Source organism: Nematostella vectensis, chromosome 13, assembly GCF_932526225.1.
Source record: "Nematostella vectensis chromosome 13, jaNemVect1.1, whole genome shotgun sequence".
Classification (NCBI taxonomy): domain Eukaryota; kingdom Metazoa; phylum Cnidaria; class Anthozoa; order Actiniaria; family Edwardsiidae; genus Nematostella; species Nematostella vectensis.
In genome coordinates this window covers 2,863,883-2,879,056 of record NC_064046.1, presented here as the reverse complement: position 1 = coordinate 2,879,056, position 15,174 = coordinate 2,863,883, and the positions used below count along the sequence as shown (strand labels likewise).

Here is a 15,174-nt window from a genome sequence, read left to right as displayed (position 1 = left end):
AGTTGTAGGATGGATTGAAATTTACCGTGACTCAAGCGGATTAAATTTACTACTCAGATGAGTATCTCATATTCATAGGGTTTCATAGCCTACGAAACCACGCTTCACGCGGTCAAGTGGGATCGACGGGCTTTAAGTTTTTGGTGTATATTTAGAATATGTATGTTTATCTATCTTGTAGGCAAGTGTCCGATCTGCTATAAACGTCTTCGCCAGCCAGAGACGCTGCCCTGTCAGCACAAATTCTGCGCGAGTTGTCTGACGCAAGCAACGAAACAATTCCCTCATTGTCCCGTATGTAGAGCTCCACAGGAAACCCAACAAGTCATCGTACAGGGAAACCAACCAGATGGGTAAGTCGTCAACAGGTATCCGGTCAACTTCCTTCGACTCGCTACCCCTACGGGTTAATTAACTCGCTACCCCTACGATGGCGAGTTAACCGTTGTTGGTGCCGAGTTTGCATGTCTCCTTATACGATGAAATAAAACAAGTTCTTGTTAAAGATTAATTAATGAAATAACCGATAATCATCATTATCATTTCTCATTGCACCCTTTCTTGTTCCTGATATAAGGCCCTCAATGCTTTTGCTCACCACTCCCATGTCTCACATGTTGTCCTTTGTCTTATGGAGCGACCACGCGTAAAAGCCGCCTGTGGTAGTGCAAAACGGTATCCCTGGGGCCTAGGTCAGCAAAGTCAAGCAGGCAAAGAATCAATGGCTCTGTGAGCCAACTCGTGAATGCAAATGTATTTTCCTAGGTATTTTCTTGTGTGCATAAAAGATATACAGGACACTGAACAAAGCATGAACACATCCAAGATGCTGAGAGTACATAAAAATGTCCTTATACCTTTTTTCTTTTCGATGTAAGGACACACCAAGAACAGTAATTAATTATTATTAGAAAAAGTAAAATGTAAAGTAACAAAAAACAATTAGTGCCTTCAGTGGGATTCGAACCTGGGACGCTGTGGTCATAGATGCTTTGCAAGCATTCACGAGTTAAAAATGGACAGTATCTCCCATCCCTCAGACATTTATTTTCTTCAAAAAATCCACCCAGTCCACCCCCCCCCCCCTGTATCCGCCTCTGTGTTTGCTATTCTATCCAGGCATTTTGTTTACCCAGAAATGACGTCATATCTTATGTTGACCAGGTCAATGTTGCACCGCACACAGCCGCATATTCTTCCTGGCTACGAGACGGCTGGCTCAATTGTCATACAATACGCGTTTCCGTCCGGAATCCAGTACCCCCACCATCCCAATCCTGGACAACCATACGACGGAACTGTCCGGAAAGCCTACCTACCGGACACCCCTGAGGGGCGTGAGGTGCTCAGGTTACTAAGGAAAGCCTTTGACGCGAGACTTGTGTTTAAAGTTGGCCGATCGTTGTCTTCCGGTTTGGATAACCAGATTGTGTGGAATGTCCTCCACAAGACTAGCGTGCATGGAGGACCAGAGAAGTGAGTGTTAGTATGTATAAGGAATGTTGAAGTAAGTGTTCAGGCCCGTACCCATGGGGGGGGGGGGGTGCAGCGGCCGAAAGTCCACTTTTGGTTCTCAATAGACGTGCTATATGTAGACAAAACTAAAAATCATCAGCTAGATCACTCCGGTATGTAGCCAAAGCCGACAATAATCGTCACGTGGAGATACTGAAAAGGCATAAAAGAATCCCTTTTTGTTCTTTCTTTTGCTCCTCCCTCCCCTCCCCCCTGAAAAAAATAAGGTCACTTTTTCGGATTTCGCACACCCCCCCCCCCAAGAAAAATCCTGGGTACGGGCCTGGTGTTAATATGTTTATGGAATATTGAAGTGAGTGTTGAAGTGAGAATTAAACAGCGCGATTTAGTCGTATACGACTTGCCCGCGACACCTCTACAACTCGAGTCGTAGAGTGTAAATCAGGCTACGACTTCGCTACGATGCTCGACAAGGAAAGTCGAAGTATGTAATTCAGGGCTAAGACATGTCGTAGGCAGGTCGCATACGACTAAATCGTGCTGTCTAAATCAGCCTAAAGGACTGTTGATCAAGCTTAGAGTTGGCGTTATTGAAAACCATTTTAGTGTCGGCTAATGAAAACTCGTCAAGGATTTTAAATGACGGAAACCAGAAGGCGATTTAGCTTTTGGAAATCGTCGACTAGAGTTCACAGGCATTGAAAACAAGTGATTGACAAAATTTCATTGAAAGTATCTCACTTACTCGCTCGAGTAAGCTGATGAATACGGATTCTTCGTTTGACCCGGTGTTGTGCGAGAGCTTAAATAGAGGTGTGATGGTCTTTTTAAATGTCCTTATAAGTTAGTGTAGGAACCTCGCTGAAAAGAACACAATATTGGGACGTACTGTCCTTATAAACGGGATGTCCAGAAATCGAATAGAACCTTTTTTTTTCGTTTATATTTTGGAATCTGCTCTTATCAACGAGGTAGCCGCAATAACAAGGTTTTCTTTTTTTTAAACAAAGTTGCCTTAAAAGAACTTTTATCTTCATCACCATCAGGACGTCAGGAAGGCTAATGCAGTCAAACCTCAATTCAACTCGTTGATTGATGTCTTTTGTTTGTTTTATCTTTAGTTATGGCTATCCAGATCCATTTTATCTCAGCGACGTGAAGGAAGAGCTAGCTGATTTAGGAATTAAATAGGACAAAGGATCAACAACCTCCTCTTCATTTTGGGTAAATCGGAGATATTTTGTTTTCGAACTTCGAAAGCCCTGTGGGGCTAAATGATTGAGGAGCACTGGAACCTTGGGTCCAGTAAGGGCCTTCGCGCGTTCGGAAACAAGACATGTTAGCAGGCCAGGTGGTACTTTACGCAATTTAGAACACATTAATGACAATGACCCAATCGGGTGTTGCTGTATTTCTTAACAAACGTAGAACGTGATAGCAGCACCCTAAAAAAGTTGAGTAAACGAGCTTAGTTAATGGCGTTCTTTTCGGATTTTATGGTTGATGGTGTGACGTCATCCGGAGCATTCTGCCTCATGGCCAACCACAGGGTCGCCGAATAGAACAGCAGAATTTATGCTGAGGGAACACTTCTCTAAGAAAGTAGCTCTTTTTTTTGAAACTCAGTGAATGCGAGGAAACACAACTATAATTCTGACACATGGTAATTTATTGGGGTTGAGAATTGTTTCTATTAAATATCAATTATTCAATATAAGGGGTATTAGTCGGTCACACAGTTGTTATAATTTCATTAAGCATTGGGAGGCAAATTGCGAAGAAATACTCGTTTCAGCAAATCAACCGATAAAAATGGATGCTTTCTCGGTAATTTGCTAGAATGACAAAATGGCGGTTGACAAAAGCTGAAAAAACAACAACACCACTTAACACTTTCCACATCACAATACGAATAATCAAAAGCAAAACAAATGTTGTAGAAATGCACACAAGTCATCAACAAGGCTATGCTAATGTCAGTGACAATTAAAAGAACACAAAACCATGTAGAGTGCCATGCACATACATTTTCATTTATAAACGCATAATAAAATTCAATAAAAAATTCTCGATAAATAGAGTGTTTTGTAATCTATAAACGTAAGGGCCTGTAAGCAAACAATCCACAAATTTGAAAGAATCAACATTTAATCGAAATTTCATTAAAATTCTTCTTAAATAAAATGAGTGATTCCAAATCTAAAACAATCTAAGAGTTTGACAAATGTTTACCATCTCCCGCCGATTCTCTCACACTCGCTGTGGTGTTAAAAGATTCGGACCAGTCCCTAGCAGATGAAGTACGTCCTCTTAGAAAGGTGCATACTTTATGTAAGGACCAGCCGGTAGTTCCTCGGCCTTGCTGTACACAGCGCACTTCTTGAAATCACATGGATCCGTCCTCCACGCATACCGTACGGCCGTGACGTCACCAGGACCCGCTGGACATACGCCTTGCAGGCTCACGGTATAGAAAGCACTTTCAGTGATTTTGGCGGGAAGCCATTTGGAGGAAGACTTGCAGAAGAGCTAAAAGTGAAACAAAGCTTTGTGCAATAAGGAACAAAAGAGGATTTCATAGAAAACTTGCTATGCACGGCTTACTCCACCATTACAAGGAAAAATAAACACACCTCAAATCCTCCAGCTTGTCGGACTTCCAACCCTTCTACGCCGACGTTTGTATAAGCAAGCTCAACTCCCCAGCCGTCTTTTGAGGAAGCATGTGACTTCACCTCCACAATCAAAGGTCCCGTATGATAGACACCAGGCTCCCCATAAGCGATTGCGCGCCCGGCTAGACCCAGTCTGAACCCAACGTCTCGTTTGTCGGTAGGGTGAATGCTTCCGTAGGGCGAAGTCGCGTTCCCAAGATCCATGGCAACCGCCATGAAAACATTACGCATGCTCGAATTGGGGACGTAGCCTTGGTCAGCAGTTTGTGCCCAACGAATGGCAGGAAAACCATCGATCAATGTTGGGTCGGATGTGTAGCTGGAAAGCTGAGGTTAAATATGATTGATCGCTGAGTATGACTGGTATAAAGATGTCCAATAAAGATGGGTTCACTTGTACAGACGCTTCAGGGCACGAGGACGTATTGGGTGGCGAGGAAACTTGGCGATACGTTTAATTTTTACGTTCGCCAAAAGACGGGCTGCAAGCAGTATTCAGGCCCGTACCCAGGGAGGGAGGGGGGGTGCAGGTCCGAAGGTCCACTCTCGGTTACCAATGGATGTGCTTTTTGTAGACATAACTATTAATCATAAGCTACATCACTCTGGTAAGTCTAATACTCTTTCCCTCCCCACCCCCCCACCCCCGAAGAAAAATCCTGGGTAAGGCCCTGATATTTCAATTGCTTTGCTTTGAATTTGTGAAAGATAGAGGAGATTACTTAAAATTGTGGCTTGAAAGAAAGTAGGGGTCATCTATATATTTTATAGTAAATCCTCTGCCTCGTACCCAGGCGTCTAAAGTCAGTAAAAACAAGAGAAAATATCACTGTCGCTAAAAGCAATTCGAGACTAGTGAGCGCAATGAACCATGGGAAGGTTTAGCGATGGCGCAAAGGACCAAGGGAAGGGTCGACGGGAGAAACGAATTCTTCGTTCTACCCACGCACCCCTGCGCGCTTAGTCCGGTCACGCTAGAAAGCGCCTGGTTACGAGGCAGGTAATCCTGAAATACCTGAACAAACCCGAAAGGGAACTCGGGATCTGTGTCATGTGAAGTACCGCTGAACCACTTGCGCCTCCAGTCCTCGATCATGGCTGGGAATGTACAGTTATACGTCTGCGGGGCTCCGCTATTCGACTCGCCCTGGTACCAGATAACACCATATATGGAGATGTTGAGAAAGGGGTGGACCATGCCGTTGTACAGGCCGGAGCCGCCGTTAGGGAACGGACCTAGAGTCTTCTCCTCAGCGGCGTGGAATCTAGGAAGATTTCGAGAGATAAAATATTTATACTGGTATACATCAGGTATAACTAAGCCTTTTTGTGAGCATGTAATACTTGCTCCGGTTTTTAGGGGTGTGCGATCTTGTGCAGTCGAGTGCGATCATATGGAAACCAGCATTTTTTATCGCAGACCCATCTACGGAATATTCGAGTTTCAAATCCCTTGGAAAAACCCAGGGTCCTTGGCCGTATGGGCACGAGGTAGACTTGCCCCAGGCCTCTAGAACGCTATCGTGACCAGTCTTGCACTGCCAGTGCTGAAAAACGCAAGACTAGTTCCAGTACTGCGCTGTTAAACTAGCCTTTTGGTAGCTAAGACTATAATTTTCTTTGTGACTCCCTCATTATCAAACAAATCTGTCATCTTTTGTACAGTATGGTTTTAATGCTGAACATCTAGTCAAAACAGCGACTGAAGTCATCCTTTCGTACCTTCACCCGAACGATAGATTCAACGGGGATTCAACACTTTCTTTCGCCAGAGCACGCGCATGCGCATACGTTATTCAGCACTTACACTTTACTGGAGTCGAAGGATTGGATCCCACACTTGGCGAGGGAGTCCGGGGATGACCATTCCTCGATAGCCGTCCCTCCCCACGTGGTCGATATGAGTCCAATGGGATACTGTAACCGGTCAAACAGGTTTTTCCCATAGAACCAGCACACGGCGGAAAAGTACTTCCACGCTCCGCCATTTATGCTAGCTGAAGTGATCAACAAGAAGGGGGAGTGTCATTACGTGGGTGTAACAAGCGTGCGGTAGAGAGTGGGAGACGGTGAGGGAACAATATACTTCATCACAAAGAAGAAAAGCTTCGATCAAACGGAGTTGAGAGCCGATAAGAGTTGATGAGAGTTAATGAGAGTTCAGCTCTTTCTAGCCCTCTCAGGGTTCCGACCAAACGGCCTTTGAGAGTTAGTGAGAGTGGTCAAACAACCAGCCCGTGCTACTCTCATGTAAACAAGCGCGCGCTACTCACGTAGCAGGCTTTGAAATATTGAGGGGGGGGGGGGGATACGATACAAAAACATTAAGAAATAATTGGGGGCCACAGCCACGCTCTAATCGTCATTTTCTTATAATTATTGGAAATATTGGGGGGGGGCACGCGCCCCACACCCTGCTACGGCCCTGCTTTCAAGGAAAAACGCGTTCAATTTTTTTTTTCTGGGGGGGATGAACATAAGGTTTTGAAATAATGATTTGAGTTCAGGATTAAAAACTGAATCGGAAATTACACGTTAAATTCCACTTTGAATGAAAACTGCTGACCGAAATACTCTCATCAGCTTATTCATTCATTCGAGCGATCAACCAACACTCAATAAGTCGAATTTGAACATGTTCAACGTAAATAAGAGCCAGTGAGAGTGTGTGAGATTGCACAGTCAAACGGACGTGAAAGCTGGTACTGTCATCATCGACTCTCATCAACTCTCATCTCCGTTTGATCGAGGCTGAAGTGTATGAACCTGTAGGAAACAAATAAGCAATTAAGCTAAGAGATTAAATAGATCTACATCTATTTATTTGACTTGCGACATCAAAGCATGGCACTATGCAAGATAACAGAAATAATTAAAAAACAAATAAAGAAAAATGTAGATAATTAAATGCTTTTTGGGAGGTAGAATGTTATTGCATTCATCATATGAGAGTGTCATAAAAGTTGGTGGGAGATTTTTACAATCTGAAATTGTCCTCACGTAAAGATTGTAGAGGAATAGACTTCATAGGATGCGATTGATGGGAAAGTAGAGGCAAAAAAATAGAAGTATACTACGTACAGCCATTCTGACAAATGTTTTCTTAAAATGTGAAAAATAAGGTTGTCCGCCTCTTTTCAAAGGACTGGTTTCCCAAAAAAATCATGCACATTTTTAAAGCGCTCCCCATCAAATAGTTATTTACCCGATTTCTCTAATTGTTACAAATTGTTATGAAACTATTTAAACATCTTGAGATTTCTGGTGGACTCGAGGGTCACCAACCTGTGAATCGAGGCTAATCCATAACAACCGAAGCTCTGCGGTTTCTGGGAGTTTGGAAGAGAAACCGATACAGCAAAATTGCCTATTGCGTCGTTACGCATATAGACATTCAACTCTAATCTGTTGCAGCTGCTTTTTCATAACCTAGCTTAGATCATGTTCAAGAGGTAAGTGTTTAAACAGTCTACAAAAAGCTAAAAGCGATCAAAATCAATACATTTGAATCACGATAATAGCGAAAATGTGCTGCTTTCTCAGCCAAGCGCAAAACTAAAAAAACACGTTATCCAAATGTTAATGTTTGCAAATTTTTATAAGGGGAATACCAAATCGAACATTCAGAGGATAGTTTTCTTTCCGTGAACGATTTGATTGGCAGTATGTTCATCTATCTCAAGATGTTCAGATTGTTATAGTCAATTTTGAGGAAGATCGGCCCAACGGAATATCGTTATATTTCACAGGCGTGACCCTTGAAACCCGATTTATTTATTAGATAAAGCATATTTTAGAGGGTTCTCGCATTTTGTTTTCGTACTGCAGTCGTTTTTTTCCAAACTTCGACATTCGAATAACATCAATTATTCAGCAATCGGTTGTTGTAACAAACCCTAATAATCTCAATATTTTTCAAAGACTGTGTTTTTTGGCGTATGCTGTATTCTGATGATCGCAAAAGTAACTATTATTACTCAAACATGTCTGCCGAAAAAGATAAAATTTCAAAAAATGTAACACTATAAAGATTAATTATAAGGAGGAGGCGGTACACAAACAAACAAGATGCTTTTTAGACCTCGGAATGTATTTTGAAACGGCACGAAAAGTGACATTTGTTTTACTGTCGAATCCGTTGTATCGCGACGCCGCATTTTCAAAACATCGATTTGTTTTTGTCTTTTGGGATTTTCTGTTCCGCCAGTCAAATTAATCTAAGGCAATCAGATTCTTGCCATCTCTCGCCTAGTGCAGTTGCATGGCTTTCTGTCGCGACACTGTCTGGTTTTCGTCCAGAGGATAGCCAGGAAGTGCACAAAGCGAGACTCTGATTGGCTCAGAATGGTTTTACTGACGGAACAGGAAACCAAAACAAATCGTGTTTTGAAAACGCGGGTCGCGACACAACGGATTCGACAGTAATAATGGATGTCCAAAACAGAATTAAGATGCATTCAGAAAACGCGTTCAGAAAAACAGTCGCGATGGCGACAAAACTCATTTTGTAGTGTACACTATGAAGAGCTGACAAATGGTCAGAACAACAAACCGGTAACAACATAGAATCTCTTTTATCTCAAATCAAAAAGTGCTTGTCTTTTGGGGAAGTAATTTTCACGGCTTCTCCGTGCAATTATTAACCAAAAGGGTATTTATTTCTCATGGAATAAAGCTCTCCGACAACCAACTCCTCCGTTAAAAACCTGAGCACTCAAAGAAGAAAATCACGTTGGATTGTCTTGACGAAATGAACAGTTCTACCCAGACAGGCTTCATCGAATGCGCTCTCTCAAACTTTGTCACTTGGAATCCGACCTTCACGGATACAGCAACGAGATTCTCCTCCATCACAGCAATTATCACCTGTATCCTAACTCAACCGATTGCTGTGGTGTTCAATGCATTAGTCATTATCACTATCGCAAGCGAGTCTACGCTTCGAGAAATAAATTCCAACGTCGCACTAAGTTTTCTAGCCGCGACGGACTTCTTTAGTGGTCTCCTTTCACAGTCTTTGTTCGTAGCGCGCGAAATAACTCATTTGACCCAGACTGGTCCGTTCTGCACACTGGAAAACGCCATTCACTTTTGTGTCTACATTTTCTCGGGCGTATCTCTGTACCAGCTATCACTTGTCACGTTTGATCGATATGTCGCCGTAACACAGCCCTATAAATACCAAGACTACATCACTACTACAAGGTTAACCTGCGCTGGCGTTATATTCTGGCTCATCAACGCATCATTCGCCATCGTCCGATATTCGCGACCCTATTCCCCTATTATGTTTTTCATTTGCAACATGTTTTCACTGAGTAAAACCGTCATATTTATGTTTTTAATTGTTTTCTGGTATGGTGGTATTCTGATGGAGGTCAACAAGCAAAGGAGAGCCATCAAACAACAAGCAATATCTTTGGATGTTATTGCGAAGAGGCAAAAAGATAACAAGGCAGTAAAGACTGTATTAATTCTTATCGGGGCGCTCACGATCACATACATCCCCGTTCTAATACTGCTCATACTTGGCACTTTCCAGCCCTCAATGATGCAAGACCCATTCGCCTTTTCCTTTGTACCTTGGATGGAAACAATACTGTTCTTAAATTCATCACTGAATCCCATTATTTACTGCGTCAGATCAGGCGAACTGAGGGGCGCTTTGCTGAAAAGGTCGCCTTTCCGCCGTAGATTGGATGCTATCAACTCCGAGAAAAGCAAAGCTTCGCAAGGCATCACCACTATACCAAGCAGGTTAACATATAGAGGGGAAGATAACACAAGAGCATCTTCGCAATGCAGTGCACATCCTCCGACCTCTTCTTTTGGCCGAATGAGCCAAGATATGCTTAGTCCAGCCGGAGCGAAGCAAGCGCAGCGAAGCAAGCGTCTCTCAACCAGCTGTCTTAGCCAAGTAAAGCAAGTAGAAAGTACGTGTAAAGCCAGTCCAACAGGAATCGAAAACAAAGCCTTTAAACAAGAAACCCATAGTAATGCCAGTCAAGCAGGAATCGAAAACAGAGCTTGTAAAGCAGTATCCCCTAGTCAAGCCGGCCAAACAGGAATTCCAGGCCAAACTGACCTTATTGTGTCTGACGGAGATCGCACGCCAGGAGCTGAACCAGAAAACTTTCGATTTCCAAAGCAGTAAACAGTTTCAATGCAGAGATAATTTTGACGATGCGCGACGTTCGGAATCTTTCATTCTTGTTTCCCGTTATTTGCCCCTTTGGAACGTGCGATCGATCTGATCTGTAACCAATGTAGTTTCAGCGGCGTAGCCAGGATTTTTAACAGCAGGGGACCAAAAAGGGACTTTCAAGGCATTTTCTCCTGTATTTTAGATAATGTCTCATACATTTACTGTATATTTGGCTACTAGAAGGGGAGGGGGGGTCCAAGGCCACCCCCTTGGCTACGCCCCTGAGTTTGTAAATTCATAAATAACCAATGTAGTTTGTAAACTCACAAATAACATATTAGGTATTAATAATCGGCAAGGCGCGATGCACGTGCAAATTATTCGCAAATAAGAAGGTTTGGTACGCTATTTTAAAAAAACTGTAACTGCAAACCGCTCTATTTAGCGTATAGTATCAGCCACATTTGATGTCTTATATGACAAGCGGACCACCGAATGGATTCCTTGGAAATATCGAAAAAAATCGAGTTCCAATTTCAAACATACTCTGATATTTCCAAGGAATCGATTCGGTAGCCCGCTCGTCATATAAACAATCAACCACGAGAGAGAAGGGCCAAAAAAGCAAACTAACAAATGATGACATGAGAACATAGAACAACCTTAGACCAGTATTGCAGGCGTTTACCCAGTGTCTATATCGCGAAAAACCAGCCTCGAGCGCTTTTTTGTAGCCGCCCTCTGATTTTGAACAAAAAAGAAAAAAAGGGTGGGGAATGGGGGAGTGTACAGGAGAGAAAAAGGTACCGGGTAGACGCCTGCATTACATGTGACGGTCAGGCAAAAACATGCGGGCCGTTGGGTAGTGTCGATTGCTTATTATATTTCCTGGTTAGCATTTACTCGGTATATAATAATACCTGACATGTTATCAGCTTGTGTCAGGGTTGAAATAGCTGTGCCGACCTGCTTGGTTTCTATTGCATTAAAATTCGTAATAAATCGATAAAAATCATTCACTACTTTATCAATCGATAAAAATCGTTAACTTTTTTAAATCGGTCGATTTTAAACGTTTTTTTTTTATTCAATCGATAAAAATCAAACAGCTCTAATCAATTTTTTTCGATTTATCGATTGCCAAATCGGTATCGATTTTTAACGATTGACTAGACCGGGATTAATAGGCCATTCCAGCTATAAGCATTCGCGCGCACTCACCATGGAAACCTACCTCAACTACCGTCATGCAGCGCACGCTTCGTTTGGTGCAAGCTTAAGAATGCGCGCACTGCATTCTGGTAGTTGAGGTAGGTTTCTATGGTAATGCGCGCGCAAATGGCGTTGCGAAGAAAGAAGCGCGCATGACAGCCTTGCCTAAATTGTCCCTTTTTCCAATTACTCAAGATTGCAAAACGTCATTGATAATACTATTCTGTAAATAGATAAAATATATATCATAACCCTGTAAATATGCAGGGGGTGGGGCACCGGGGGCACGTTCACCCTTCCCCTCTGTACTGGGTACATCTCATAGTCATTTCCTTATAATTTGTGAAGTACCATGGCTAAGGCTTTGCATCTAAAATCTCTAATCAGTCTCAATTGTTTGTTACATTCAAGTCCACTCTAACATTGATAGAAAAGTCAAAGAAATATGTCACTTTTAGGTATTTTGTTTATTCCCTACCCCCGAAAAGTGGACCTTTTTATTTTGAGAGGATGTACCCCACCTATAAATGCATTTATAGTAAATTACAAGGGCAGGTCTAGGGGTAGACAGAGCGGGCCATGCCCCCCTATTTTAAGATATAAAATTGGATTAAAAATAACAAGAAATATAAGGAAATCTTTGAAAGAACAATGAATCCAGCCCGCCTTTTCTTGAAACCCTTGCTGCCCCCCTTTTTGGAATTCCTGGATCCGCCCCTGAATTATGTTAATATTTTAGATGAAACAGGAACAACATTATTTGATCTAAGCATAGTTCTCACCTGATGAGGCAACAGACCACAGCTGACGGATTGCCTTTAGCTCATAGAGGGGTGAAGTGGAGTTAAACCTCTCTGCAGTGAAGAGCCTGATGTGCGGATAGTGGTTGGCCTCAGCTGCTGCTTCTTTGGGGTTGTTAGTCTAGTCATTAAGAAACATAGTTAAATAAAACTATTCATTAAAAACGAATAACTGGAGTCTCTTTTTAGAGTGGGATATACTATATACTGATTTTCTTTATTTATTCTTCTATTTTGCTTCCTCTCCTTCTTATGTCTCATTTTCTAACCTTTAACCAATTCAATTCCTGCTTCTTGACAGAAAAAAAGATAGAGCAAAAAAAAAAAAAAAAAACTCAATTCATTTCCCCTCCCCCTTCAAAAGGTACAACACCACTACTTATGGAAAGCACTCTTTAAGGTACCTTGGGCCAAAGCTTTGGGGGAAACTGTCGGTCACCATAAGATCGTCACCGAGTTTAAATACTTTTAAACTCAAATAAGAGAAATCGACATTTCCATCCTAACTGATGATGGGACAAAATGCTGCTCTTTGTGCAAAAATTAATAACTATTTATAAATTCTACATTTATTTTTTATTTATTTTATTTATTATTATTATTATTTTTTTTTATTCTATCTCATATTAATTAAATCAGTTATAAAGCAGTAGTAGTATCAATACAAAGTATCAGTATATCAATTTTAGTATTTACAGATACATTTTTTTTCCTCTCATTTTGATGTTTTGGTTGTGGCCCCATATTAGTCCGGTCTTCGTTTCTTGAGCTAGACGGTCTTCGACACTTTAATAAAGTTTGTCATCATCATCATCAATACAAATCATGGCAATGGCTTTATTTTGATAGGATATTTGAGTAGGATTGACAGCAAGGCTCAAGCAAAGGGAATACAGCTTGATAACCAGATGCACCTTGATACCCCCCCCCCCCCCCTCCCTCAGCCAATCCTAAGTAAATGCCTTTGTAAGGCATGTATGTACCCAGGATTTACAAAGAGAGTGTGTGTAGTCAGGATATCATATGAAGAAACTTCCTTGGGAACCCAGAGCATTAAGGTCAGTGTAACAAGGCACAAAGAGGGGATGGCTCCTTTTTTTTTTCTTTCCCACCCCATACCCCCTCCCCCCTCCATCAGCCTTGTTCTACCTCATACTCATGCCTTGTTAAGCTGACCTCAATGCCCTTGGTTCCTGAGGATGATGAATAGAGTATGTTATTTGGCAATAAGAACACACTTTTTGGTGGATGCACAGGCCCGTAGCCAGGGGGGTCACAAGAACCGCCCCACTCGACTGGACGGTCTGCTCTAATGAAGGAAAATTGAGTACCACTGCAAGCTACCTAAGAGAAAAGAGTCCGCTCATGGTCCCCTAACGAACCCTACTGCTCAAAATCCTGGCTACAGGCCTGGTGCACATTTATTTTGCAGCTATAGCATCAACAGACAGTATGAAAGGTGGATAGACACAAATAAAAGCACTGACAGACAGACAGTGTGACAGACAAAAAGACTGAAGGGAAAATTTGCACACACACTACCTGTGTGATAGAAAAGTCCATGTTACTTTGTCCACTGCACACCCAGACATCTCCAAATAGCACGTCTGAAAGTAGACTTTCCACAGCAGACCCATTAACCACAGATGAGGCATGAACTGTATATGGACCTCCAGCCTTTTGTGGGTCTAATGCCACTTTCCACACACCAGCATCACCTGAGCCATCTAGTGTTACCAGTAAAAAGAAATGAGCAAAATTACCAGAAAATACAGACTTAGCTCTATTCAAGCACTTCATTAGTCTTTGTGTCGGTCATGCAACAGGAAGGAAGTGTTGCGTGACCAACACAAAGGACGGCTGCGCGGGAGACTAGCACTTCATACCATCAAAAATATTACTAAAAAAAAACAACTAGAGAAGAAGCGCACAAGGGGTGCTTCATAAACAGAGCTGCGCAGAGGCCAAAGCCCCGCCCCTACTGGTCATTTCCTTATATTTTTTTTTAAATATTGGGGGGCACATAGTCCCAGTGCCCCACCCCCTGCTACAGCCCTGGTAAAAAAGATAGCCATGCATCAATAGCCCTAAGAACCCCGCTAACTCGAACTCTGAGGGGAAGCAAAAATCAGTTCGAGTTAGCGGGGAGTTCGAGTTAGCGGGGAATTTGAGTTAGCAGAGTAAAAATGACTCAAAATTAACTTCAAGGGAAATCGAACTTAGTTCGAGTTAGGGGGGAGTTAGCCGAGTTCTAGTTAGCGGGGTTCTACTGTATTGAGCCCTACCCTTTATTGGCTATATCCCAGCCTGGGAAATAATGCATCAGCAATCAGGGTTTTTCAGCCAAATATATACTGGTGAAACCAAGATGTCTTGACTTTATCTATTTTAGATAACCAAGTGATCGCTTATAACAGGTGGTACTCACACGCCTTGGAAACGGAAGTTTTGTAAATAGTCTTCGAGTTCATCATGTGTTCCGGAGCAAGCGTAATTTTCACGATCTGGCCAGGTTCCCCGTAGCCCCAGACGGTCGCACGATGAGGAGCTTGCTGTAAAACCATGTGATTACCGTAAAGATTGGCGAAACGGAAAACTTTCTCATCGCTTTGGGCTTCAAAGGGTTTTGATAGAACCACACTTTGCGCGATCCAAATTGTTGTTAAAAAGATGGCGAGAAGTTTTGCCGTGAACAGGAAAGTCATCGCTTGCTTAAAATGTTCTTTTAAGATGTGATTCCGTTCTCCAAATACGGCGATTTAGGTTTAAAAGATGGAGAATGAAATAAATTTAGAACAATGAACAACAATAAACAGTTATAAACAGATAAAGTCATGTGAATGTCACAAATTTTGAGTGCTATTAT

At 42.2% G+C, this 15,174-nt stretch overlaps 2 protein-coding genes across 3 annotated transcripts in view; one reads left to right on the top strand and one right to left on the bottom strand.

Annotated features, from left to right (window-relative positions):
• The window catches only part of LOC5513363, a 19,237-nt gene extending 16,044 nt beyond the window's left edge, over positions 1-3,193 (top strand). For both annotated transcript variants that reach the window (XM_048720526.1, XM_048720525.1), the window contains 3 exons: positions 182-353; positions 1,165-1,476; positions 2,598-3,193. In XM_048720526.1, coding sequence (XP_048576483.1) covers positions 182-353; positions 1,165-1,476; positions 2,598-2,667 — 554 coding nt within the window. In that variant the 3' untranslated portion in view covers positions 2,668-3,193. The remainder of the gene's footprint in view (positions 1-181; positions 354-1,164; positions 1,477-2,597) is intronic.
• Positions 3,128-15,153, bottom strand: LOC5513398 (sialate O-acetylesterase). The gene is made up of 7 exons (XM_032382924.2): positions 14,737-15,153; positions 13,851-14,035; positions 12,291-12,429; positions 5,959-6,148; positions 5,167-5,416; positions 4,110-4,478; positions 3,128-4,005 (listed from the first exon to the last, which is right to left on the bottom strand). The coding sequence occupies exons 1-7, from the start codon at positions 15,011-15,013 to the stop codon at positions 3,787-3,789; spliced, it is 1,629 nt and encodes a 542-aa protein (XP_032238815.2). The 5' UTR covers positions 15,014-15,153; the 3' UTR covers positions 3,128-3,786.
• Between the last annotated feature and the right edge of the window lie 21 nt (positions 15,154-15,174).

Bases quoted from the DNA above. Each gene is read 5' to 3' on its own strand.
- LOC5513398 (XM_032382924.2), bottom strand. From the start codon at position 15,013: ATGACTTTCCTGTTCACGGCAAAACTTCTCGCCATCTTTTTAACAACA. The intron at 6,149-12,290 runs GTGAGAACTATG...TGATCACTTCAG, and splicing joins GTGGTCTGTTGCCTCATCAG to CTAGCATAAATGGCGGAGCG. The intron at 4,479-5,166 runs GTATTTCAGGAT...ATTTAACCTCAG, and splicing joins TCCCTTTCGGGTTTGTTCAG to CTTTCCAGCTACACATCCGA.